Source organism: Chaetodon auriga, chromosome 5 (assembly GCF_051107435.1).
Source record: "Chaetodon auriga isolate fChaAug3 chromosome 5, fChaAug3.hap1, whole genome shotgun sequence".
Classification (NCBI taxonomy): domain Eukaryota; kingdom Metazoa; phylum Chordata; class Actinopteri; order Chaetodontiformes; family Chaetodontidae; genus Chaetodon; species Chaetodon auriga.
Window position 1 is genome coordinate 12,962,981 of NC_135078.1, and position 22,208 is coordinate 12,985,188.

The 22,208-nt window shown below is 42.9% G+C and overlaps 1 protein-coding gene across 1 annotated transcript in view; it reads right to left on the reverse strand.

The window, feature by feature from the left end:
• col27a1b (collagen, type XXVII, alpha 1b) overlaps nucleotides 1–22,208 on the reverse strand; it is a 62,601-nt gene that overhangs the window by 34,775 nt on the left and 5,618 nt on the right. Inside the window, exons 3-8 of the mRNA XM_076731389.1 lie at nucleotides 19,969–21,290; nucleotides 16,582–16,635; nucleotides 11,489–11,542; nucleotides 8,597–8,650; nucleotides 8,448–8,501; nucleotides 2,202–2,246 (exon numbers count right to left, since the gene is read on the reverse strand). Of these exons, the coding sequence (XP_076587504.1) occupies nucleotides 2,202–2,246; nucleotides 8,448–8,501; nucleotides 8,597–8,650; nucleotides 11,489–11,542; nucleotides 16,582–16,635; nucleotides 19,969–21,290 (1,583 nt within the window). The remainder of the gene's footprint in view (nucleotides 1–2,201; nucleotides 2,247–8,447; nucleotides 8,502–8,596; nucleotides 8,651–11,488; nucleotides 11,543–16,581; nucleotides 16,636–19,968; nucleotides 21,291–22,208) is intronic.

The following is a 22,208-nucleotide window of genomic DNA, read 5'->3' on the forward strand; positions in this document are numbered from 1 at the left end:
ATCGATCCTATAGAGGAATTTAAAGTTCATAGCTTTTCAATAAAGACCTTTTGTCTAGTCGAGTCAGTGTCCTGAAGAGAGAGACACCACTGCAGACATCAGAGCTCTAACTGCTCCATTAATCCGACGGTTAAGTGCTGTCGCGGTCCAGCCACATGCTGTTAAGACTACTGTGAGCACAGTTCCCACTTAATGTTTATCCTCATCAACAGCACAGTATAATACATGCTCATTCAAACCAAATGCATCCCTCCGAGAGGAAGGTTTAACTCTACATGTATGGGAAGAGTAAAACAGGATTAGTTAGTGAAGGCATGCAGGAAATGACAGGCTTGTTGTGCAGGATACTGAAGGATGACCACAGTCACACACTGTCAACAGTTCTGTTGCTGTATTTTATTTAGTTGCCTTGGGAACTTGGGAAATTAATATATTACGAGAGATTAAACTGTTAATGCGTTATTAGAAATGACAAGGCAAATCTTGCACATGGCCGCAAAGACAGTCGCCATACTAGCAGCAGTATAAGGTGTAGTAGTAATGGAAGCAATATAAGATATACTGAACAGCAGGAAGGTTATTAATGCACAGCAAAGCCCAGAGAGGTAACCCTGTTTTTTTTTTTTTTTTGGGGGGGGGGGGTTGAGCAAGTGCATGTTTTGTTCATGTATTGTATCGATACCAGTGCAAGGACACACAAGTATGCATGAGCACACCTGCCAACAGCTATTTCATTGATCAGCTGTTGGTGGCAGCAGCATGCCAAGAAACACAGAAACGAGCTTGTTAAAGGCAGGGAAGAAGACTGGCAAGCGACGTAAACACGGGCTGTCGGGAACTCGTTTACTCGTTCACTTCTCCCCATAACAGACACTCGACATTTTGGTTTATAGTGAGATGGAGATTTGGACGCTTGAAGGCCATCTGACAGGTGTAGAGTTGCTTATCAGGCATTTTTGAGGTTTGTTACACATTCCATTAATACTGATAACTTATACGTTATAACTTTGCATTATAAGTTCCATCAAATTAATTAAGAGTGCCTTCCATGAACAAGACGTAATGTTTTTCAGACACAAGGTGTCGCCAGTTACTGGATTAGCAAACAATCAAATCCGCTTCACGAACAACAACAACAAACTCTAAAACGTGCTGAAAGGGCCAATCATAACTGACCGTCCTGCATGTTAAACCACGTGCCATTTGAGCCATTTTCCATACAAAACACAGAGCGCTGTCTCTGGAGAGTACCGCAGCACAGAGGACAAGTTTTCTCCTTCTATTTTTTTTTTGTTTGTTTTTGCTATGTGACTTAGCACATTCTTCTAAAAGATAGTACACAGGATTTGGGCTCAGGAAAAAGGGAGAGAAGGAAGAGGAGAGGGAGGAAGAGGAATGACCTATGGGTGTCCAAACTATTTAGCCCACTTGTACCTCTGCCAAAACTCTCTCCTTCTCTATTCCCGCCAAGATTCCAGAACGGCTCATGTCTGATGCCTCGCCTCTCGGGCTGTAATCCTCCACCACTCCCACACCTCTTTTTTTAACATCCTGATGCGTTCGTGTTAATAATCTCTCCCTGTCATTCCCTCCCCTTCTCTTGTTTTGTAACTATAAATGGAAAGACACGCTAGAGTCTTATGGGAACTGTCTCCGTGGACCCTTGGCTCCTCTATTCAACGAGTAAACATACGCTGACATACAGCTAACACACAGCACAGCCATCAGACAGACAACCAGCATGTAGCGGATTTAGTCAGCATGATAAGACTTCAAAGAGGCGGAGGAGGGATTGTGTCAGAGGAACCAGAGAAATCACATTTTCGCTTGTGTTTCAGATGCCACTGCCGCTGTTCAGAAAATCCTCTCGGCTCGCCTCATGATTGTTTTTATCTCCTGTGATAAAAACCAGTCAGACACTTGGTGCAGCTCACCTCAGATTTTACTGTTTGTATTTTCAAAGTAGCATACATTAATCGCATCCTAGCAATTTCTCGTTATACTTAATGGCCTGAAGGGGGCACTACAATTACTTGCATTGCAATTATAATTGTGTTAATTACTGAGCGGCCCAAAGAGGAGTGATATTTCAAATTTATGGTGGACTGGTGAAGACAGTGAGAAAGAAATTCTACATATTGTAAGTTACACATGACAGAAAATGTACATTATACATCAATATGTTTCCATAAAGTACTCACAGGTTCACCTGGGAGACCAGAAGGACCGGCATAACCTTTTTGTCCCTGCAGACAGAAAAACATTAAGTTAGAATTTTGCACACAAGTCTCCAAAAAATACTACAGCGTCGTATCTTATTGAAATTCTGATCACAAAGCCACAGGGAATGCTAAATGATGCTCTTTAGAGAAAGAGATTATGTTGATCTTGGGTGGAAAATATTAAGTCAGTGGTCAAATTTAATCTAATTCTTGTTGTTGTAGAAAGTGTATCACCTTGTGTTCAAGCATCTCCATCAACACCACGGGGGCTGAAATTATGTTGAGCCATTTTCCAGTTGCCTCAGAGAGGACTTGACTTTGTTTCCTTATAAAATGCTTAATAAAATATCTTAATAAAGACCCGGAGGGTTTCACTTAAAAGGGTTCACAACAAAGACAAACTTAATAGCTGTGAAACTAATAGACCACTTATCAGCAGCATTGGCTGGTTAACCCTGAATAAAACACTTCTTTATGATTTCTACCCCGGAACAATGGCGTTTTATTTATTGTTTCAGCACAGCTGCTTGGCCCTGAGTTTGTCTCATTATTGCCACTACTGCACTCTGACAAAACAATTCAGCCCAATCTTGGATTAATTAAACCAGTGAACCAATTAGACAAGAACAAGTGAATCCCAAAGGGGTAATTAATGGTCACCTTAATGCCTTGCGGTCTCAAATGAGCACGCCAGCTGGCTACGAAATGTGTTCATCTTTTCATACTCGAGGCCTGGTGCAGATAGAGTCATGCGTTGTTATCTCTGAGGGAAGAACATGTCTATCCCCACAAGTGTGAAATCATTAGCCACCAGCTGTGTTGGCCTGTCAGCAGCAGAAAAAGTAAACCCCGGCCGTCCAGAGGCTGACACAAAAAACTTTGTGTAAACAAGCAAGTCACCATCAAGAGACCCGTACCGAGCACTCTTAATCCTGCGGCCAGAGTGTATACACCAGGATTCAGATCTCCCTCTGTAAACGGCCTGAGAGACAGTTGGTTGGACTGATGTAAAGGAGGAGTCATCTTTGGCTACTTCACTGAGTTAATGCAGGCCTTTGCTTTGTGACAGCGATGAGGAAGGTCAATGTAACTGAATTCAAGAGTTTTTTCCAGGATTAGGACAGTTTCAATACTGTCACTCACTTCCTTTTTTGTGCTGGTATTGAGTTTGTTAAGATTTTTATTGGCCAGGTCACTCAGGTTGCAGTGTGATTCCACCACATACTAAGAAAAACTCTGCTCTTAAACCTCAATTTTACACCTTAAATCTCCCTTAAAGGTACAGTTCCATATTTTAGAAAATACATTTCTCCACTTCCTTGCTGAGATATAGATGAGAAGATTGAGAGTTTTATTATATCCATGAAATATGAAGCTAAATGTTGCTGATAATGTTCCTTATTTTACATCATATTCCCATTTTATTGCTTTTTGTCTTCTTGTCCCTTTTTAACTTAAAAAACAATCATTTCTAACTGTGTTAAAACATCACATACCATACACTGTACAGTAATCTGTATCTGCTTCTCTCAGCACATCATTCAAGCTGACCTGGTGCTTACTATGAATAAAATATTCAAACTTCAAACTCTGGAGCTTTATTACGAATTCAAAATGAGATTTTGGGAATTGGAAAATCGTTCGGCCGCACAACGTGAGTTAATAATGATGGACCCAGCGGTGGGTCAGGCAGGGCTGAGAGGCTGAGGCAGAGTGAGGCTGACATGCCTGAAGCTGTTAAGTAAAATCATGCTGTCAGGCTGACGTCCCATGTTGATCAAAGGCCGATATTGGTCCCGTGTATCGTCTTAACTCAGAGACGTACCTTAATAACATGCCAGTGGAAGATTTTAGAAAACACATAACAACTATCTCATAGGCTCGGGCCTCTGATGGCATCATGATGTGACAGCTGATCCTCAAAACATCAGCGGGAGTGAAACAAAGATGAAAAACACTCTGAGTCCAATAAAAAGTCCTTATAGATGAAGGAAAGAATTAACTCCCTTTAAAAGGCAACTATCTTTCTTCAAAGATTGAAATTTTCTGTCACTTCTCCTGCAGCTTTTGGATGAGTGAAGCCAGATGCCGGTCCATTGGTTACAGTGATTCAATCAGACGCTGTTACGCTTCAGTTCTATCAAACTCCTCGTTGGTGATTATTTGTGTATTTATCGACTGACAGGCAGCAATGTGCTTCGAGTTGGAAATACCTGACAGGGTTTCTGGGAGCAGATGAGTCTCCTGCTGGAGCCAAAGCACTGCAGCCACGAAAAGACAAAAGAATGTGTCTGGGCCTTCCAGCAAGGCCAATACAGCTGAGTACAGTAAAAGTAGAGAAAGGAAGTCTGTCCCTTCAGTGTGTATGTGTGTGCATGTGTATCTGCATGTGTATTGTATATGGGCTCAAAAGAATTGGACGGCTTTCATAGCTCTGCAAATCCATCGTGTGACACAACGATGGCAACAGATCACATTCTCCATTAGTTCTCCCTTTCTATGAAGAGCAAACAGTTTTAATTAGTGTAACTCACACCAGATCGACCCTGCAGCTAACAGGCAAAGTGCTGCTGCTGCAGCAGGAGCAGCATCTCCCCTGTGCACAGAATAAGTAGCAGACTTTTCTTAGCAGAAAAAAAAATATTGTGCCTCCCGTAGATTTTTACTTTTACTATAACACAAAAACATATTCCCACCTGGCAAGCCTCACGCTTCTTTCTTGGACAAATCAGACTCAGCAAATAAAAGGTATGAGAGCACTTTTGTACAAAGCTGAGGAGCAGGAAGGAAAAATGTTGAGGGCTGCGCAGCTAATAAAAAGCTGCGAGCTATTCCAGCGTGCCATGATCAGAGCTGGCCATGTAACAGGCACGCTGCTCCATGCTCATCGGAGTGTTTCCGTATGAAAGATACACGCACGCATACCCGAGTCTCGTCTTACTTCACAGTGCAGACCACTGACTGACTCCCAGGCAACCTCCCCATTACATCTTTACACATTTCCCACAGTGAGAAAGGCTTTCTCTGGCAGCAGGCCAAGGACTGAGCGTAAAACTCAGCGAAAAGGGTCCATAAAGCAGCGGCAGGTCATAGTTTTACTGGCCGGTCTGACAAGAACAGAGAAGAGAACGAACCGCGGGCTTCATCGGTGGAATTTCAGCGTAATTTGAATACAAAAGTGCCCTGTGCTTTTTGGCTTCCAGTGCCGGAGTATGATAAAAAAGAGAAGCAAAGAAAAAAAATCTAAGTGAGTTAAGAACAGCTGCAAGCAATGAGGTGTGTGGTGGCTTTCAGCAGAGCCGAGCTGATTGCCATGTCTTTATTAGCTGGATACAAACTGCATTTTAATGCTCTGTATGGCTGTCAGCAGTTACTTGTGGGGCTGGAGCACATTTAAGATTAACACAGACTTGATCAGAGGGACCAGAATCCCACCTGAACTGAAAAGTGGATGTGTCACAACCACCCCGTGCCAGGAGGCCAGCCCACACCCAGTCAAGATCCTCAATTACCATAAATCAGAAGGACGACTATCAGCTTTTTCCCATGACTGCTCGTTCCATGACTCACAGGCGCGAAGAGGTCCTGTTTCTTGGAGCTGGAGTCCTCCCCACTACTACACTGAATGGAGGAACCTTGAGCACACCAGATGGTTTTTCACAGTCAGCGCTGCCCGATTGCATAACAGTTTGTTGAAACTCCCGCCAAGGCATTATTGCACTCACACTATTGTGTCCCAAATGAGGACGAGGGGTGTGTATATGTGTGTGTGAGTGAGAGAGAAAATTGCTTACAAAGGTTTTCTATTTTGCGACAGTCTATTTCTAATTCTTTGGGCATTCAGAAACTAGCCTGACTTTTACCTTCGGTTTTACTGATGCACAGTTTTTGTTTCTTTCTATCTTCACCAGATTATAATTCTGACAACAGACCACAAAAGGAGAAGTGTGATAAACTGCAGAGTGTAATTTAGAAGAAGGCCCGTCTGAGGATTTTTTTTCCACAAGCTTTTATGACTTTGTTTTTCTAAGCAGATGTTGCAGCATACGGTCAGGTAACTCAGCAGTTAGACCCTTTGTACACTTTCCTTCTTCTTTCTCATTTTACCCAGAATGAAAACTGGCTGCAATGAAATTTGCATTCATCTGATGTAAATCTTAGAGATTCCTTGCCATTAAGTAAGAAGGGTGGGTCCCTCTGCTTGAAAAGCTGATAAATGAATTTCATACATTTGGGCTTCAGTGGAAAGCTGTCTGGTCTGAGTGCTGTTCCCCAGTTTTTTTCCCCCATGTTAACAAGATGAATCAGGGGAGGAAATGCTGAATTTGTGACATTTCTGTCATGCAAATTAAGTGCACATTGATGACCTCACCAGCGTGGGAAGGTAATGACAGCAAGATGAGTTGTTGTGGAAGATTTTGTGAAGCCTGCTGTCTGTTGAAATCAGCCATCGCTACAGACAGCTAGCAAATATTCAAAATGTATTAGTGGTTCATGCAGGGTATCACAGAGCTGGGAATAACGTGGATAACACTGATGAGCTGAACGTTACGCTGGCTGACATGTTCCTTGGTTACTGTCGTGATCTGGTCTGTTCAGTTTTGCCACTTCCTGTTTTAGTTTGAAGTCTTCCCTCATATGTCAGATTTGACTTACCCTAACCCTGCTTCCTGTGTTTTCCCGCTCTTGTGATTGTCCGATCATGTCAGCTGTGTCTGATTATCCTCCTCCCCTGTCTATTTAAGGGACTGTGTTTGTGTGGACATTTTGATTTTGATTCTCACCAGCTTCCCCTACCCATAAGTCCTTTGTTGCCTTATTTTTGTATTATAAATTCTTTGAAATGCATCTGCCCTGCCTTTTTGTTTAAGTCTGCATATTGGGTTCGCTTCCTGTTTTTTCCTGGACCAAAAATTCTAACAGTCAGGATGAATATGAGCAATTGATCCCTCCACCATGCTGCTGCTGTGAATACTGATGCATCAAATGCGTATCAAACCACAGCTGAAAATAGACAGGTGCACCATTTACTCCTGTCTGAGACACTGGTGCATGCCTGTTTTAAGAAATAATAGAGTCTTTTTGAAAGTAATATAAAGTATGTGTGAGCAGTTTTAATTATTTTCCATTGTCAGTGGGAGTGGGGCTAAATGATAGACACAGGGAAGGGAAGTTGAGGCTGACACATTGCTGCTTATGGTCTTTTCATGGGACTTGTTGACAATAGCAAACATAGAATATCCCCAGCTTTACTCTTTAATGGAAGCTAAAACTTTGTTTCATGATATCCTGATTAAACTGCATTGTAGTCACCAAAATAAGAAATTTTCATGCCCAAAAAAAAAGATCTAAAGCAAAAATATTGTCTTAAAACAAAGCCAGTCAGTAACCGAGCACTATGTCATTTTCACACTCTGCATTGTAGGAAATCCAACAGGCTCTGGTCTGCTTGAGATGTGTAATTACTGAGAGTGGGATAACAGCTTTGGGAAAAGGCCAAGGATAAAATGCACAAGGCCATGAAGAATGCTCTGCGAAGCGTTCCTCTCTGTCAGGGTAACCCAGCTCAGCAGCATGTACAAAAAAAAAAAAGTCAAATAATGTTGACTAACAATCCAGAGCAGGACGAGATCACAGAAACCACATTCATGACTTGTCCTACTTTTTAGGAGAACTGTTCTCCAGAGAGCCGGTGACATAACATGCATTTGGAGGAAACAAGTGCGATTTGTGTTTTTCCTCAGTAAACTTCAGGACTCCTCCTCAAGTACCTTCATCATTTTGGAGGCCTGTGATACCAATGATGTAACAGCCCAGACATTCAAGCCTTTGGTGATTCAACCCTCAAGGGAGCCAGAACACAGGTGTGCTCCTTGACGCCTGCATTATGTTGAGGCTGCTTTCCAAACAAGAGCTCAAACATCCATGTTTGGCTGGAGTCTCTAAACACTGCAATTTCACAGATTTCCCCCCTCAAAGACGCTTCAAAGTGGGCCAGGGTTGAGAGTATTCCTGTGATTTAGTGATCCTCCATATGCAGAACTCCACTCTTTCAGTCATTCATTCATTCAAGGTGTCAAGTCTGAAAACATTTTGGGAAGAGAAAAAGAGCAGACACACACTCAAACTTCCACACATATGGAACAGGGCCAGTGATATCAGTTACTTCCTCGTAGATTTACACACAAACACTTGTTTGAGTTTGAGACAAATCAGACTCTCTACCTTTCGTCCATCTTGGCCAGGCAGTCCAGGGGGGCCGATGACGCCAGGCTCTCCCTAAAGAAAGGACAAACTGGGTCATACACCAACATAATTTGCATGACTATCTGCTAATAAGTGGGTAGTTCTATGGCAGATGAGAATATGCATACTTTTTGTCCTTTTGGGGCTTGACCGGGGGACAGTCCATGATCTCCTTTTTGTCCCTAGAACATGAAAACAGAACATTTCATACGTTTCATCACAATAGGCACTAAGTATATCCTACTCTGCACCAAAGTTCACTGCATATTTCCTGCATTCCACTTCAGGAGCTGCAGAGGAGTCTGCTGTTTGCGTTTACACTATCAAGTAGTAATGAGTTCATACAACTTATTGGTGGGTCTAAGCGGTTGTATTTACACAAACGTGCAGTCCATTTATGCCCTCCGGGGACTCAGTTTACACCAAGCCAGCGAGAAGTGATGGGGAGTGATCGTGTACATTCTTCTCCCTTTTCGGGCAGTGGGAATCCTGTCAGTGTGTTCTGGGTCAGCATTCGACAGCGAATCGCACTGGTGAAAGAGCCGCCCAGTTATCTGTGTAATTATAAAGCAAGAGGTCCATGGAGAAATTCCTAATTTCCTGTGTTAGCGCTTATCATATAAAGAAACAAGAATCCGAAGAAAAACGCAGCAGCGCCGAGTTGGCTGGACTGTAATCCAGCTGTTATCAGCTGATTGCAAGTGCTCTGACAGATCATTTACGAAACTGGAGTTTGGGCAGAAAGAAGTCCTGCGGTGTGACTCACTTTGTGCAGTCCTGAAGCCGACACCCCTTTTTTAAGGAGTAGGGGGCTGTTTTTTTTTCCAGACCTCTCAACGCAAAGGGCAACAGTTCAGTCTTAGAAAGACATGCCTGCTTCCAAACAGTATGTTTTCATTTCTGGGTCACTGGTAAAAGTATGACAGCAGTTCCCATCTATGCTATCGGCCCATTTAATCCTCCACGTTTGCAGTGAAAAGTCTTAGTGGGAGTTGTTTTTTTCTAGCAGAGCCAGGAGTGCAAGTCCAGCCAAGAGCTACATCCATACGTGAACAGTGTGTCTTTTCACTGTCTAAAAGGTTTTAATTCCAAGCTATATCCTCTGAAGAGTTTAAACTCAGAGAGAGGCTAAATGAGGTCATTTCTACTGAGCGCTCGAGACCCTGATGAGCATGTGTACCTTCTACTGATTACACATGTATTTTATGCCTTCTTTCATATCATTTTTAAGCCTAATGGTAAGCATCTTACAGCAGTAGTAAATTAATCATCATCTTGTCTCAATTTATCATCATTATATCCAGATGAAGTCACATTTTCAAAACAAAACTCAGCTGAAACACAGCATGTTTTCATCCGGGTTGTTCATTTTTCTTAAGAGCAGAGAACTGTGCCAGACCAAGCTGTCTGCTGTTTGAGGTTTGTGGGCAAATGGGTCAAACCGGGCCAGGTTTGGTTGGACTCCAGCAATACATATGTACGATATAAGAATTATGTTTTTTCCCTGGTTGAAGCAGGCCAAAGTATGGTATCAATTATGTTTTTTTAATGTTTAAAGACAGTGTGGAAAATGCTGAATTTCAATGCATTCAAATGGATTATGCACAGACTTGAAATATGAGCAATTTTCCATTTCATTCCAGCAAAGTCTGACATACAGACTCCTTTGTGATATCAGACTGGCATATTTTGGAGCTAAGCAGCCCTCTTTGTTGACAATTCAAATCAGCTGGAACACAGACGGCTGTCAAGCAAATGAGGGAGTCACAACGACTTAAAACTGCTGTTCTCTCCTGAAGGGAAACAAATGGCTTTTTAAGAGGCTAGAGTAGCTGCACTGTGAAGCCAAGAGGAGCTGGCCTCAGACATGCAAACAAAGTGAAATCACAAACAAACACTGGATGAAGAGGAAATACCACAAAAAACACTGTTGTTTAAATGCCCTCGTTACATCAGTTAGATATGGATCATAGGCGGGTATTAAGGCTATATGTACCAAATATTTTGTATTTTGTATAGGTCAACATTTTGTACTAGTTGGACCTTCCGGCCTGCCCATTAGGTTGTCCCATATCTAAAAGTCCACTTTGAGGATCCAGTATCGTGTTGAGAGGGCAGACAGCATTAGTTGAGCGCCACATTCACCACTTTATGTCCATTTTTTGACCACATATATTACAGGAATATGCAATCATGTTGTTTTTAGAGTTTAATATAACCATGAAAAAGCATTTTTGTCAGTTCATCATAGCTGAAAACACAGACCATTTTGCCCGCTGTGTTCTCGATGTAAACAAACCACTGACAGCATCAAGAAGGGCGGCTGTTATTCTCTGTTTCTCTTACTCAACAAATCCCATGAAAAGACCAAAACAAACAGTGTGGTAAGTCCATCTCTCAATACTTTCAGACTTCTCTGCTCGGTCTGTGGTTCTCAGCCCCAAACCCTGTAGTTCCTACTGAAGACATAAATCCTTTAAAAACAGGCCACAAATATATAGCTGTTGAAGCAATTTTCTAAACCAGCTGGACAGTGTAGACTTTAGAAAACGGAGCTCAGCCAGGAGTAAAATATGTATTTGTTGGGAACTATTTTCAACCACGGATTAATACACAGTTTGTGTTTTAATGAGTATTTACAGCACAGGGGCAGGGTATGTGGGACTGTCTTGAGTGTGTTCATGGTGACGAAGGAACATGTCACCCAGTGCAACACTGGCTCATTTAAGTGTATAAATAGAGTTTAAATAGTATTTTTCATGGGATTTCTTGACAAAATTATATAAATATAAACTATATAGAAGTGTAGTTGTTGTCTTGTTTTAATCTCTGTATTAAAATACCTGTCAACTAGTTTGCAGGTAAAAGCAAGTAACAGTGCTGTATTCATTTTGGTAGTGGGATCTTGGATTGTGCCATCAACACTTTGGCCAACAAAACTAAAACATGACCTGAATCCTCTCATTCCTGTGCACGTGACAAACATTTGACATAAACCTATTGACTTGTCGATGCCGTACCTTCACTCCAGAAGGTCCGGGGCGACCAGGGTTTCCATGTGGGCCAGGAGGACCCTGAAAACAGAGACACACATGATTAAGAAGACACAGAGTAAAGGTGATGGTTAGGGGTCACTGAACAGGCCTCCATTTCACAGTGAAGGGGGGTTGGGTTAGTACTATGTGTCAGATATTCACAGATGCATTCATACATTATTCCCTGTCTACTGCCTGTTTGTGCTGTGGGACAGGTCAGTGTTGTCCCGAGGTGCCTGTTTATGTATAGGTGCTCCGTGAGACATACTTCGTCTCCTGCCTGTCTGCCTGCCTGCCCAAGTTATGACATATGGATGTGATTTTCCTCATCCTCACACTTTTCCACTGGTTTCTGGGGTCCCACAAAGCAAAGGCCACTCATCCATCACACCATCTGTGCCAAATGCTTTATCAAAATGCATCTCCTGCAAGGCTGGCCATACAGGAAGACGTACAGGAGCTGAGAATGATGAGACAAAATCTCCTTTTTTTCTGGTTGAGGGGACCATAAATTCAAGCAAGCTGCAAAGAAGGATTGTTTGGAAAAATAAAGCCACAACTTCCTGAGGCATCCAAGTGAGGAGTCTTCACCTCAACTGCGCCCTTGTGTGGAGCGAAATGCTGAGCATGGAAAATCTTCCCCAGCAAAATTGAAAGCCTTGAAACATGTTCAGATGGCCCGAACAGGAAGCTACTGTATCTTCAGCCCGTTCTTTGACTTGTTCAGACTTTCCGTGGGTTGTGAGACCTTTTCCCCGGAGCTGGAGGTGAAAGTGAGGATAGGATTACTCTGAGTCAAACAGACGGAGGAGGCCAGAAGGTGTAAGTGTACAGTTGGGTGATCCAGCCGCTCTCTGTTATTTATCTGAGCTCCATTATCAGACTGCGGAGAGGACTGGAACAACCCAAGCAGCTCCCCTCCACTCAAACTGGCCAGACCTCTCCCCTCGCAGGCGCTCACTGCTTGGCATATGGAGACACTTAACAGAAGCTCATCTACAGATTTCCTCCTCCTCTTCCATGCAGAGCATTCCCCCTTTCGCTCGCTCGATATTAAAACGTATGGAAGTCATTATCTCCAGATAGGAAGCAAAGGGAGGAGGAGACGTAGAGAAAAAGGGAGGTCAGGACAGAAAATTACAAATTGCATTCTCGCAGAACACAAGGTGAGGAGGCACGGCGCTGATGACAAGGTGGGCGGTTGACATCCCGATGGAGACGAGCATAATGGGGAGAGTGAGTCACTTTGTCCGTCTCTGTTGGCGTGGGTGAGGAGAGGAATGAAGTACCTCTTTGCTTAATTATTTCAGAGTGACTGACAAGGAACCAATTAGAGACCACCAGCAAAAAAACCACAAACACACACATGGGGGTTAATGTAAAGCCAGGTCAGCACATACACAAACACACACACACACACAAATCTGAGGCCTGCAGATGAACAGCACCTGTGTGCCAGAGCTGTGACCAGGTTTACGATGTGGGCCGATGACTTTAACAGGGGTGACACGTGGAGCTACTGTTTTTATTGGCTGTTAACCCTGAACAGACCTGCTAACACCTTCACTGGACTGCACGGAAGGGAACACTTGGTCTTTTGCCTGATGATTATTCAATATAATGCACATCGAAAGGATCTTAACTCTTATTTACTCCATTTTGGCAAGAGCTTTGGTGCTGCTACCTAAAGGCCTTCACACGCAATTCACCCGTCAATACTGTAGAATTTTTCAAGCTGTTGTTTTTCTCATGAATTGTATGAACCAGCGCAGAACAAGATCGATTTTCTTTTGCATGACCCACACACACTTGAACAGTTTTGATGCGAAACATTATTTATTCATTACGGCCCAAATGTGTACAGGCCGTAAGTGCTGATTGCCTCCCTAAGATCACTGATCCGGCAGAGAAACAGCGTGGCCAGTAGTGCGACTGCAGTTGCAACTAGTCACTGTTTTCTTAACAATGAATCTCCCATTCATTTTCTGATCAATCAATTAATTGTCAGATCCATAAAATGTCAAACACTGGTGCAAAATCAGCCCAAAGTCCAAAAATGCTCATATTTAAAAAAGATTCAACTAGCAGTACAAAAAGAGCATCCGTCTTTTCTTTTCTGCTTTTGAATCATATTCATGTCTCTCAAGGTGGGACTCTTTAATTTATTCAAAACAAACTATTGTTGCTGTTGTGGGTAATATAAAATGCATTACCTGCTTTGCATCAGAGCTGAGATGTGGTAGGTAGACCTACCCGAACGCTGAGAGAAGCAGAAATATTTTCATCCACTAGGATTCAACGACTGGTGTGTTACACTGCATTGCATGGAAAGTTGTTTAAAGGTCAACAAATCTAGAGAGGAACAATTCAGGAACAACTCAACGGTGATGAGCAAACTGACTGCTGGCCCCTGCCTCTTCACTCTCTGAACGTGCTCCCTATTAGCTTAAGTACAAGCAATAGCTGAAAACGTCTGTAACCAATGATGACGGAGAAAAACTCAATCAAGCCTCCGAGAGACTGCTCATTCATGCCTACACATGTAATTCATTTCAGAATAATCTAAATTTTAAAACACACATAAATCACTTCAGTTTTTCTGAACCAATCAGCCACAGGCAAAAAGAAATTATGCAAATGTTTTCAATTTGACAGAAACCCAGCAGCACATACTGACTGCACACTGGCAGGTCCGTTCCTCTGCACAAAGCCCTCTTTGATCCGCTCTCAAGCCTCCCCTTCAGGGCCGGGTGAACTGCGGCGTTCTGCCGGGCTCGTGGCCGTGTCGAGGAACGTGGAAGCTCTCACGTGTAAGAGATGCTGACCGGCGGTAGCAGCGGTGAGACTGTCTGCACAGTCAGACATGACACCTTACTGTCAGAGAGGTAAAGCCCTAATGGTGCGCTGTCATCCCTGCTGCTGCAAAGCCTTTGTGATGAGCAAGAATGCCCACACAGGTCACACTCTTCTCATGTTCAGTGCAATAGCAAGCTCATATGTTGGTGCAACCTGCTCTGTATCTGATTTAAAAGGTGCAATTGAAATGAGAGGCCTCCAAAAGATTAGAGATGCTGACTGCAATTCAGATCAGTCTGAGGAGAATAAACTTATCAAGGACACATGTCCTCAATTTCTTGAGGCTTTTTTGGCCAGATGTTGTTCTATCCTTAGCAGTCTCTCCAGTGAATTTCTTTTCAAATATAACTGATTTATCTCTACAAACATTTCTACATAACTTCCTTGAAAAATGGACACAGAATGGCACAGCAATGCTGTAAGTTTAGGCTGTGTAACTCCACAAACAAAGAGGATTATCTGTTGTTGTTCTACCTAAAAACACACAAACAAACTGTTGATTTGGCACTATTTTGTGTATGAGCCATTAGCAGGAGCAAGGACTGACAGTTGCATTCAGGCATCTTTCCAGTAAATCTTTCAAACAAACCTTGGTTTCTATAAAACACTCTTGAAAAATTGACACAAGCTGCAAACAGTGTTCTGAGCTATATTACAGGTGCACTTTAGTTTATCTTACAGAAACTTTTTAAAAGAAATTATCGTGGGAAATAAGCAAAAAACAAAGTGTGACAACTTCTTGAGCAGTGTAAAAGTTACTGGTGATCAACTGTTGAATACGGTATCTTTGAAGTATAAAATCTTGCACCACAACGCATGTCACTTTAATCATGTTTGTACGAGCTACGCGCAGACCGGAGTCTACCGCAGAGCTTCCTGCAGATCACAGCTGTGAGGTATTTCTCTCTAATCACGTGACCTATCCGGTAAAATTCTGTTGGTTCAGGAAAACAATCAGTAAAAACTTGAGCTGCACCCTCTGGTCAGGATTTTTTTTTTTTTGCTCTGACTTAATGTGGCCTGCAGTTGGGTCTCAAGAGCTTCATGATGAATGAACTCTATAGAGTTTGGTGCACTACTGGATAGAGCTGCTGAGCTCCAGACAGGGTCTTAAATGCCTTTAATAAGATGGGGACAAAGCCCTCTTTCTTCCTTGTTTAAAGAGATTGGGTTCCCACACAGCCCACCCCTCTGAGGCCTGACCGCAGGGCACGGTCTCACGGGCTGCGGCAGGTAGCTAATACGCACAGTCCTCAGTAGCACAAGTACTCTGCAGGAGTACTTCAGCGGGAGCTCTGCAAAAGAGCAACCAAACCGGGTATCCCTCCATTTTTTCACTGGCTTAAGTTCTACCTCTAGCCTACGTATTTCAGCTCAGCACCCACTGCAATGCAAAGTTTAACTTCTGCTTCAATCATTTTCAGATGAAGGCGGCGAAGAGGCAGTTTAAAGGCCAGCAACTACATACACAACCATCAGTTAAAGGTCTTAGATATAAATCAAAATAACAAATCATCCCTGGGGACAAATCATCTCCCCGTGTTTTCTCTCTTCTTATATTTCTTATGAAAACATGAGCTTAAAATAACATCTGCACTCACTCCATGTGGTTCCACCAGGAGGTCACAGTTGTAGACTGACACTGAGCCCCGGAATGAGAGATATGGCACCAGGACTCAGACTCCAGTACACTAGAAGCATTTACCGATGTTAACTTAGGACTTATGCCTAATTCAAGCAGTGTTACTGTTTATGTATGGGATAGAAAGTACTTGTTCTGGAAATAAAGTACACAGTACACTCACACAAGTTACCTTATTCTTTCATTTCCATCTGATACCTATCGTATGTGTTCAATTAATTTTACATTGGCAACCAGCAGATTTGTAGCTTATGGTTGTTTGCTCTCCAGCTTTACAAATGGACCTTGGCAGCAGAGAAGCACAGCTTGATCAAAACCAGAGCCAAAGCAAACTAACGTCTGACTGAATAATGCCCCATAATCCAAAGATGTCAGAGAGTGCTTGATCAAAATGCTCAAAGGTCCTCCATATCAGTGCAGTGCTAAGGGTGTAATCTCAGATCAGACGTAATTATTTCATCATTAAGACGCAGTGCAATACACAGGGATGATTTTGCAGGGACGTAGAAAAGCGGTAACAGAAAAAGGGGAACTGTGGGAACGTAAATATGAAACTCATGCTTGGTTGGGAGACACTCACCCTTGGGCCCCTCTTTCCTGGCTTTCCTGGCAACCCAGGAAGTCCTTGAAGACCCTAAAAAGAAAAAAAAGATAAAAGATGTCAGGGACAGAGGGACAAGTCTATAAACACCAAGGAGGAAATAAGAGTTGCTGCCATTTGAACAGTCTTGAACAGTAAAAGAGAGTTTCAAGTGTTCACAGTAAAAATGGTGTAAAAGTCACTCAAGCATGATATTCAATCAACAAATACACTGTGAGCTTTTTTTTCCCCCTTATTAGACCTTTAATGACGTTGAGAGTTGCAGAGCAGTCGGCGAGATGCTGGCATGTTTAAGGGTGTCTTGTTAGAGACGAGAGCAGCTCTGTCTCCCTGCAGCCAATACGATTTCAGCCCAAAACCACCACAGCGCATGAACTGTAAGTCTGACTCATTGTACTGGCAGGGAGGTCGGCACTGGTTCCAGCCGCAGCCAATCACATTAATTATGGGCATCAGCTAGCTTTAAAACAATTTCATACATGGATTAGCAAAGCTCTGAAAGGTCAAATCTAATGAGGGGTCAATCTGAGCAACCTGTGTTTGCTTGAGATGTTAGGATTTGTTACTTATTTTCCTATGGCTCCACAAGTTTACAGAGGGAGGAAAAAGAAATGCTCCTTAAAACTGCTCGAGGCAGTCCAGCTGAAATTGGGCTACTGTAATAATGTCTGATGTATAGAGCACTTTTGTCTGATTTGGACAGGACCAGCAGCTATAATTATACTCTTTTAGCCAAAGGGCTTTCAGCAACCTTTCGATTCTTTAGACTGCAGCCATCAGGCTGTCCACACATGACAAGCAATAGGAGCTGCAGGGTAGGCAGCAAGGCAACACTACGGCTCACATCTTTATAGAATTAATGCAATTTCCAAACAATAAATATTCAGAAGAAAGAAGAAAGAAACTCTTGGCTCAAGCCATACTTTGATTTGAAATTGTTTTGTCACAAATAACTATTTGATTCAAGTGGAAGAAAAGCAAACACACTTATTTTCAAGTATTTTAACTCTGAAAACTCTGATGCTGTCTCTGTTGTCACTCTGCCAGCGACAAACAAGATCATTTGAACTTGCAGAAGCAAGGTGTAAAATCCCAGTGGAGCTCAACTTTCAAGGTAGCACCTCCATCCAATTCAAAAACAAAAATTCAAAAGGCTGGAAAAGCATGCACCAAGCCAACTTTTCCACTCACAATAATACCTCACCTCAAGGTATTTGCCAGTACAGAGTACTAAACCACTACAGGTGCTCCTTTTTAGCCAAATTAAAAGCCTGTATGCCTCACTGCATGAGTTTGGAATTACTTAGCTGCTAGCCACGACTGGATAAATGTAAATGAAACACTGAACTTTATAAGGATGTGACAGAAACTGTGTTTAATTGTGGACTGGTCACAAGTGGCCGATCTGGTTATCTAGGTCAGTATCGCTGAAGACAACGATCCGGCTTATCAGATCAGTGAATCCCAACACCATGCAGTTCTGCTGCTGAACCTGTGTTGACAGCCTACAGGAATCCAAAAAGGTGTTTTGAAGAACCCCTCAATAATAAACTCATGAAGTATGTTTAATAGTTCCACAAACCTTGCAGTCCACTTTCTTCAGAGATGTTTATCTGTGGACACGTAACAAGTATCACACCTGTAAAAAGTCTCTAGTCCTCGACTGAGGATCTTACTTGACTATCTAGTTGTCAATCCTCCCATCTTCAGAACTTAAGCCTGTTGAAGTATTGTTCAGCACTTTTCTTATCTATCAGAGCTGACATGCTGCAGCGGACTCTGTCATATTTACTTTCAAAGACATTCCTGTTCTTGTAAACAGTTGAAACTTATGCCCTGTTAAACAGTCCATGGCCCACCATCGTCAACGCGAATCCCAGTGGAGAGGACGAATCCCAACGTGCTCCCAGAAGTAGTTTGTACTAAAACATTAGCAAGCAGCAGGATGGCAAAAGACCTGTGGATCGGTTACTCCTCTCTCATAAAAATGAGTGGCTTCAGGGGCATGCAGGGCTGTGGTTTCCCTCATTGCCAAAGCAGGAAAGCTTTACTTAAAGCATTCCTTTTGGTCAAGCATGACCTAATACAAGACAGAAGAGTTCTTCTAACAATGGAAAATGTGGGTAACCATTTTGTGTTCAACAGAGGAGCACTGCCTTTCAGGACCACATGGCCAAAGTGAATGTATATAGTCGACTGTCAACACGGGTCCATGAATGACAGGATGAAATATGTTTGTCTCCAACACTGTGCTCTGAACTTCAAAGCTCAGTCTTAGTCTGCAGATTTCACACGATCTCATTAAAAGGATTGTTTACATTTCTCTTCATTACTAACTTTTCAGTTCTGGCATCATAAAACTGAAGCTTGTTGTGTGATGCAAGCAATACTAGGTCTTTTACAGACACGCAAAAAAACCTCAGACCTACGGTCAAGCCTGTTATAGTTACAGTCAAATATTTATAAAGAATTAGAAGTTTCATTGAACTGTATATTCAAAAAAAATTGTTAAGTCTCTAACTAAAGGATAAATTCCCATTTCCTGCAATTCCTGCACGTCAGGCCAACACTCCTACCACGAAAGTCTGTGGTGCTTAAAATGAGAAAAACACTGCAGCTCTCAACAATGGAAATAAAGCATTGCTTGTATATTGTATAGCCTTTAAAAATGTAGCTTTAAATGGTTATTGTGCACAAGCGCTTAATCCGTTTTTACCTTTGACCCTACTTTAAAAGTATCCATTCTCTGAGCAGTCACACTCCCCCTCAGAGGAATCTAACACCTCACCGCCAGCCCCTTCACTCAGACAAACACTAACTGACGAAGACCAACTATGAACCTGACTATTTCTACCACTGCTGCAATCTGGCAGGGCACCACATGCCAGTATTTCATGCAAGCAGGAAAAGAAAAACCTGAGGAAGGGAAATGGAGCACTTCTGAATCATTAACACAGCTGACACACTACTGTCACATAAGCAAACACTTCAGAGATGAAATGATTGGTGACTGCCAGATTCACAAAACCGCACAAGCACGAGACACGTCAGCAGCAGTTCTGGACATCAAAGAAAAGCAAACCAACTTTTAAACAATAATCTCACACGTTGTATATTGCTGTGATCCAAAGATGTATTAGGAAATTGGCCTGAAGCAAAGTAATGTGCATCTGTTACAATGCAAACGCTCTAATTCGTAAGCTACTCGTTCAGAAAATAAACACTTAAATACTAGACTGTATGCGTGTGATAAGATAAACACGCAAAGAAGCACTGACTGTGGCTCAAAGGTGCGAGAGACATGCATGTACTTGTGGGTTTCAGGAACAGGTGTGTGCTGTGTTTGTTTCGAGCTCGTACACTCACCGGCGGTCCTGGTTCTCCCTTTTGTCCAGGTGGTCCAGCCAGCAGTGAGAACTGGGTCGGTTCCAGGTCAAATGTTTGGAAGCCATCTGTTGCAGCTGGAGTGACTGGAATAAGCGAGGTGGATTTGACATCCTGCACACTGGTCACTTTTGGCTCAGGTTTCTTTGAAGCTACTGTGGTCAACTGCTGTTCATGGGGAAGGTAGGCGTTGGAAGGGGACCCCTGTGTGAAAGCAGCTGTGGTCTGGAGGTTTGGTTTTCTCTGGGATGGTGTGGTGGGAGCAGGTAAATCCATATTTTCAACAGAAGGTTTCTGAGAATTAGCATCTCCTTGCTTTGTGTTCTTTCTGGCGCTGTTGTGTGAGGTTGGTTTGGGGTTTTCTGGTGTCACGCTGATCCTAACAGATGTGGTAGCTGTTTGAGTCGGAAATTTAAACGGACTTTCCAACCCTGGACGAACCGGTGGAGAAACAGACACAGCACCAGGTTTTGGAGTGCTCGCAGTCTGATACACAGATGTTTCATTCAGCATCAGTGAGCGGTCAGTTGGAACAAGAATCGTAGTCCTGGTGCTTTCCTCAGAGAAGGCCAAAGTTGGCCTCTGGGCCTTATGGGATACCTCCGCCAATGATGGTGGAGTTATGTGAGTGACAGTAATGTTTGGGTCTGTGGAAAATAGAGGTAGCAGGGGTGGAAACACGGGCCGATACGTGTCGGCTTCTCTGCAGTGTTTCTTAATGTAATCACAATAGTTATGAGCTGCCTTAGCAGGGGGATAAATGTCAAACTGACAGATGGCACCTTCAAACGGCACCGAGTTGTGGTTCATTTTTCCCAGCACGAAAGAGCCACCTGCATCCAGGGCCTCCTCTTTTTTGGTACCTAAATCTGCATGCACACTTTCCTTTCCACAAGAAGTGTGTAAAAACACCCGGTGGCCTTGGATATCCAAGGCCAGACTGTGCCACTGGCCATCGTGGACATCATAGTCAAAACTCACAGAGCTCCTCTGGCCCACCTGTACCAGGACCTTGCCCGGTATGAACTGCACTCCGAGCTGCACTTTCCTCTTCTTGGACAGAACCGAGAATAGAAAAGCACTGTTGATGCGATGAACAGACAAGCTGAGGATCAGGGAGAGACTGGTGGAGCTGTAGGTAGCAGGGATAACAGTGCGCAGAGGCACCTGGATACGTGCCCTCGGGGTGAGGATAACTCCAGACTTGAAGGGGATGATGCCATTAGGGATGGATCGAGCGCCTGAAGATGGCGACCCGCCTGCCCTTCGCCCAGAAAGCCCAAGCTGCTGCAGAACATCCACATCTTTAGATACACAAAAGAGAGAGAAGTCAGTGACTCTTAGCTTCGTAGCATCAGCAGAGAAGTAACTTTTTGCAAAACCATGATATCATGAGTCATAAGCTTATATAACACAACAGAACGTGTACATGCCTTTGCCTAAAAAACAGGCTTTTTTTTTTCCCCCAAGTAACTTTAATTCAACACTTTGGTGAAGGTATAACTGCAAAGGGCTTTACAGGGGAGCATAAAAGGAAATTGTTACAATATATAAATGTGACGATAAAAAGGGAAAAAGAAAAAAGTTAATTGCATAACACATTTCACTTTATGGTATGTGCACTTAATAAGCTATTTAAAAGACAATACCATATTAATTTGCATAAGGCACCTATTAACAACCTCTCTCTGTGGTGCACTGATTTGCAAAGCATGAACTGAAAAAACAATCGTGCAGTAATATTAAGTGATAATGATGTTCTGATGCCGGGCTGGGAGTTCACAAGTTTAAAGTTAGACGAATGGAAATCCTGCAGCAAAAAGCAATTTAAAAAGGCTGCATAAAATTTCTGATAGGGCCACACATCAACATCCAGTTTTGGGGATTGCCTCCAATTATGTAATGGTTACATCAGTCTTAATTAGAACGCTCTCAGGAAGCGGAGGCTCGACGGGTCCCTGGAGAGGACAGCGGTGGGGTTTTAAGAGGTGCATTCCTGCAGAGACAGAAAAGCCATCTCACTTTATCTAGTAATGTCTGTTGATTAAACATGATCGCTCTGACAGGGCCCGAGCTCATGTAAACATACTGCAGTGCTTTCTGCAGGTTTTTAATCGCTACATGCATCTCACAGGAGGAAACTTTGGGTAATTTTCACACATCATGCTGTTGTTCTATATATTGCTTCTAATTGGGTCCCACCTTTACAGAATATAAGACTT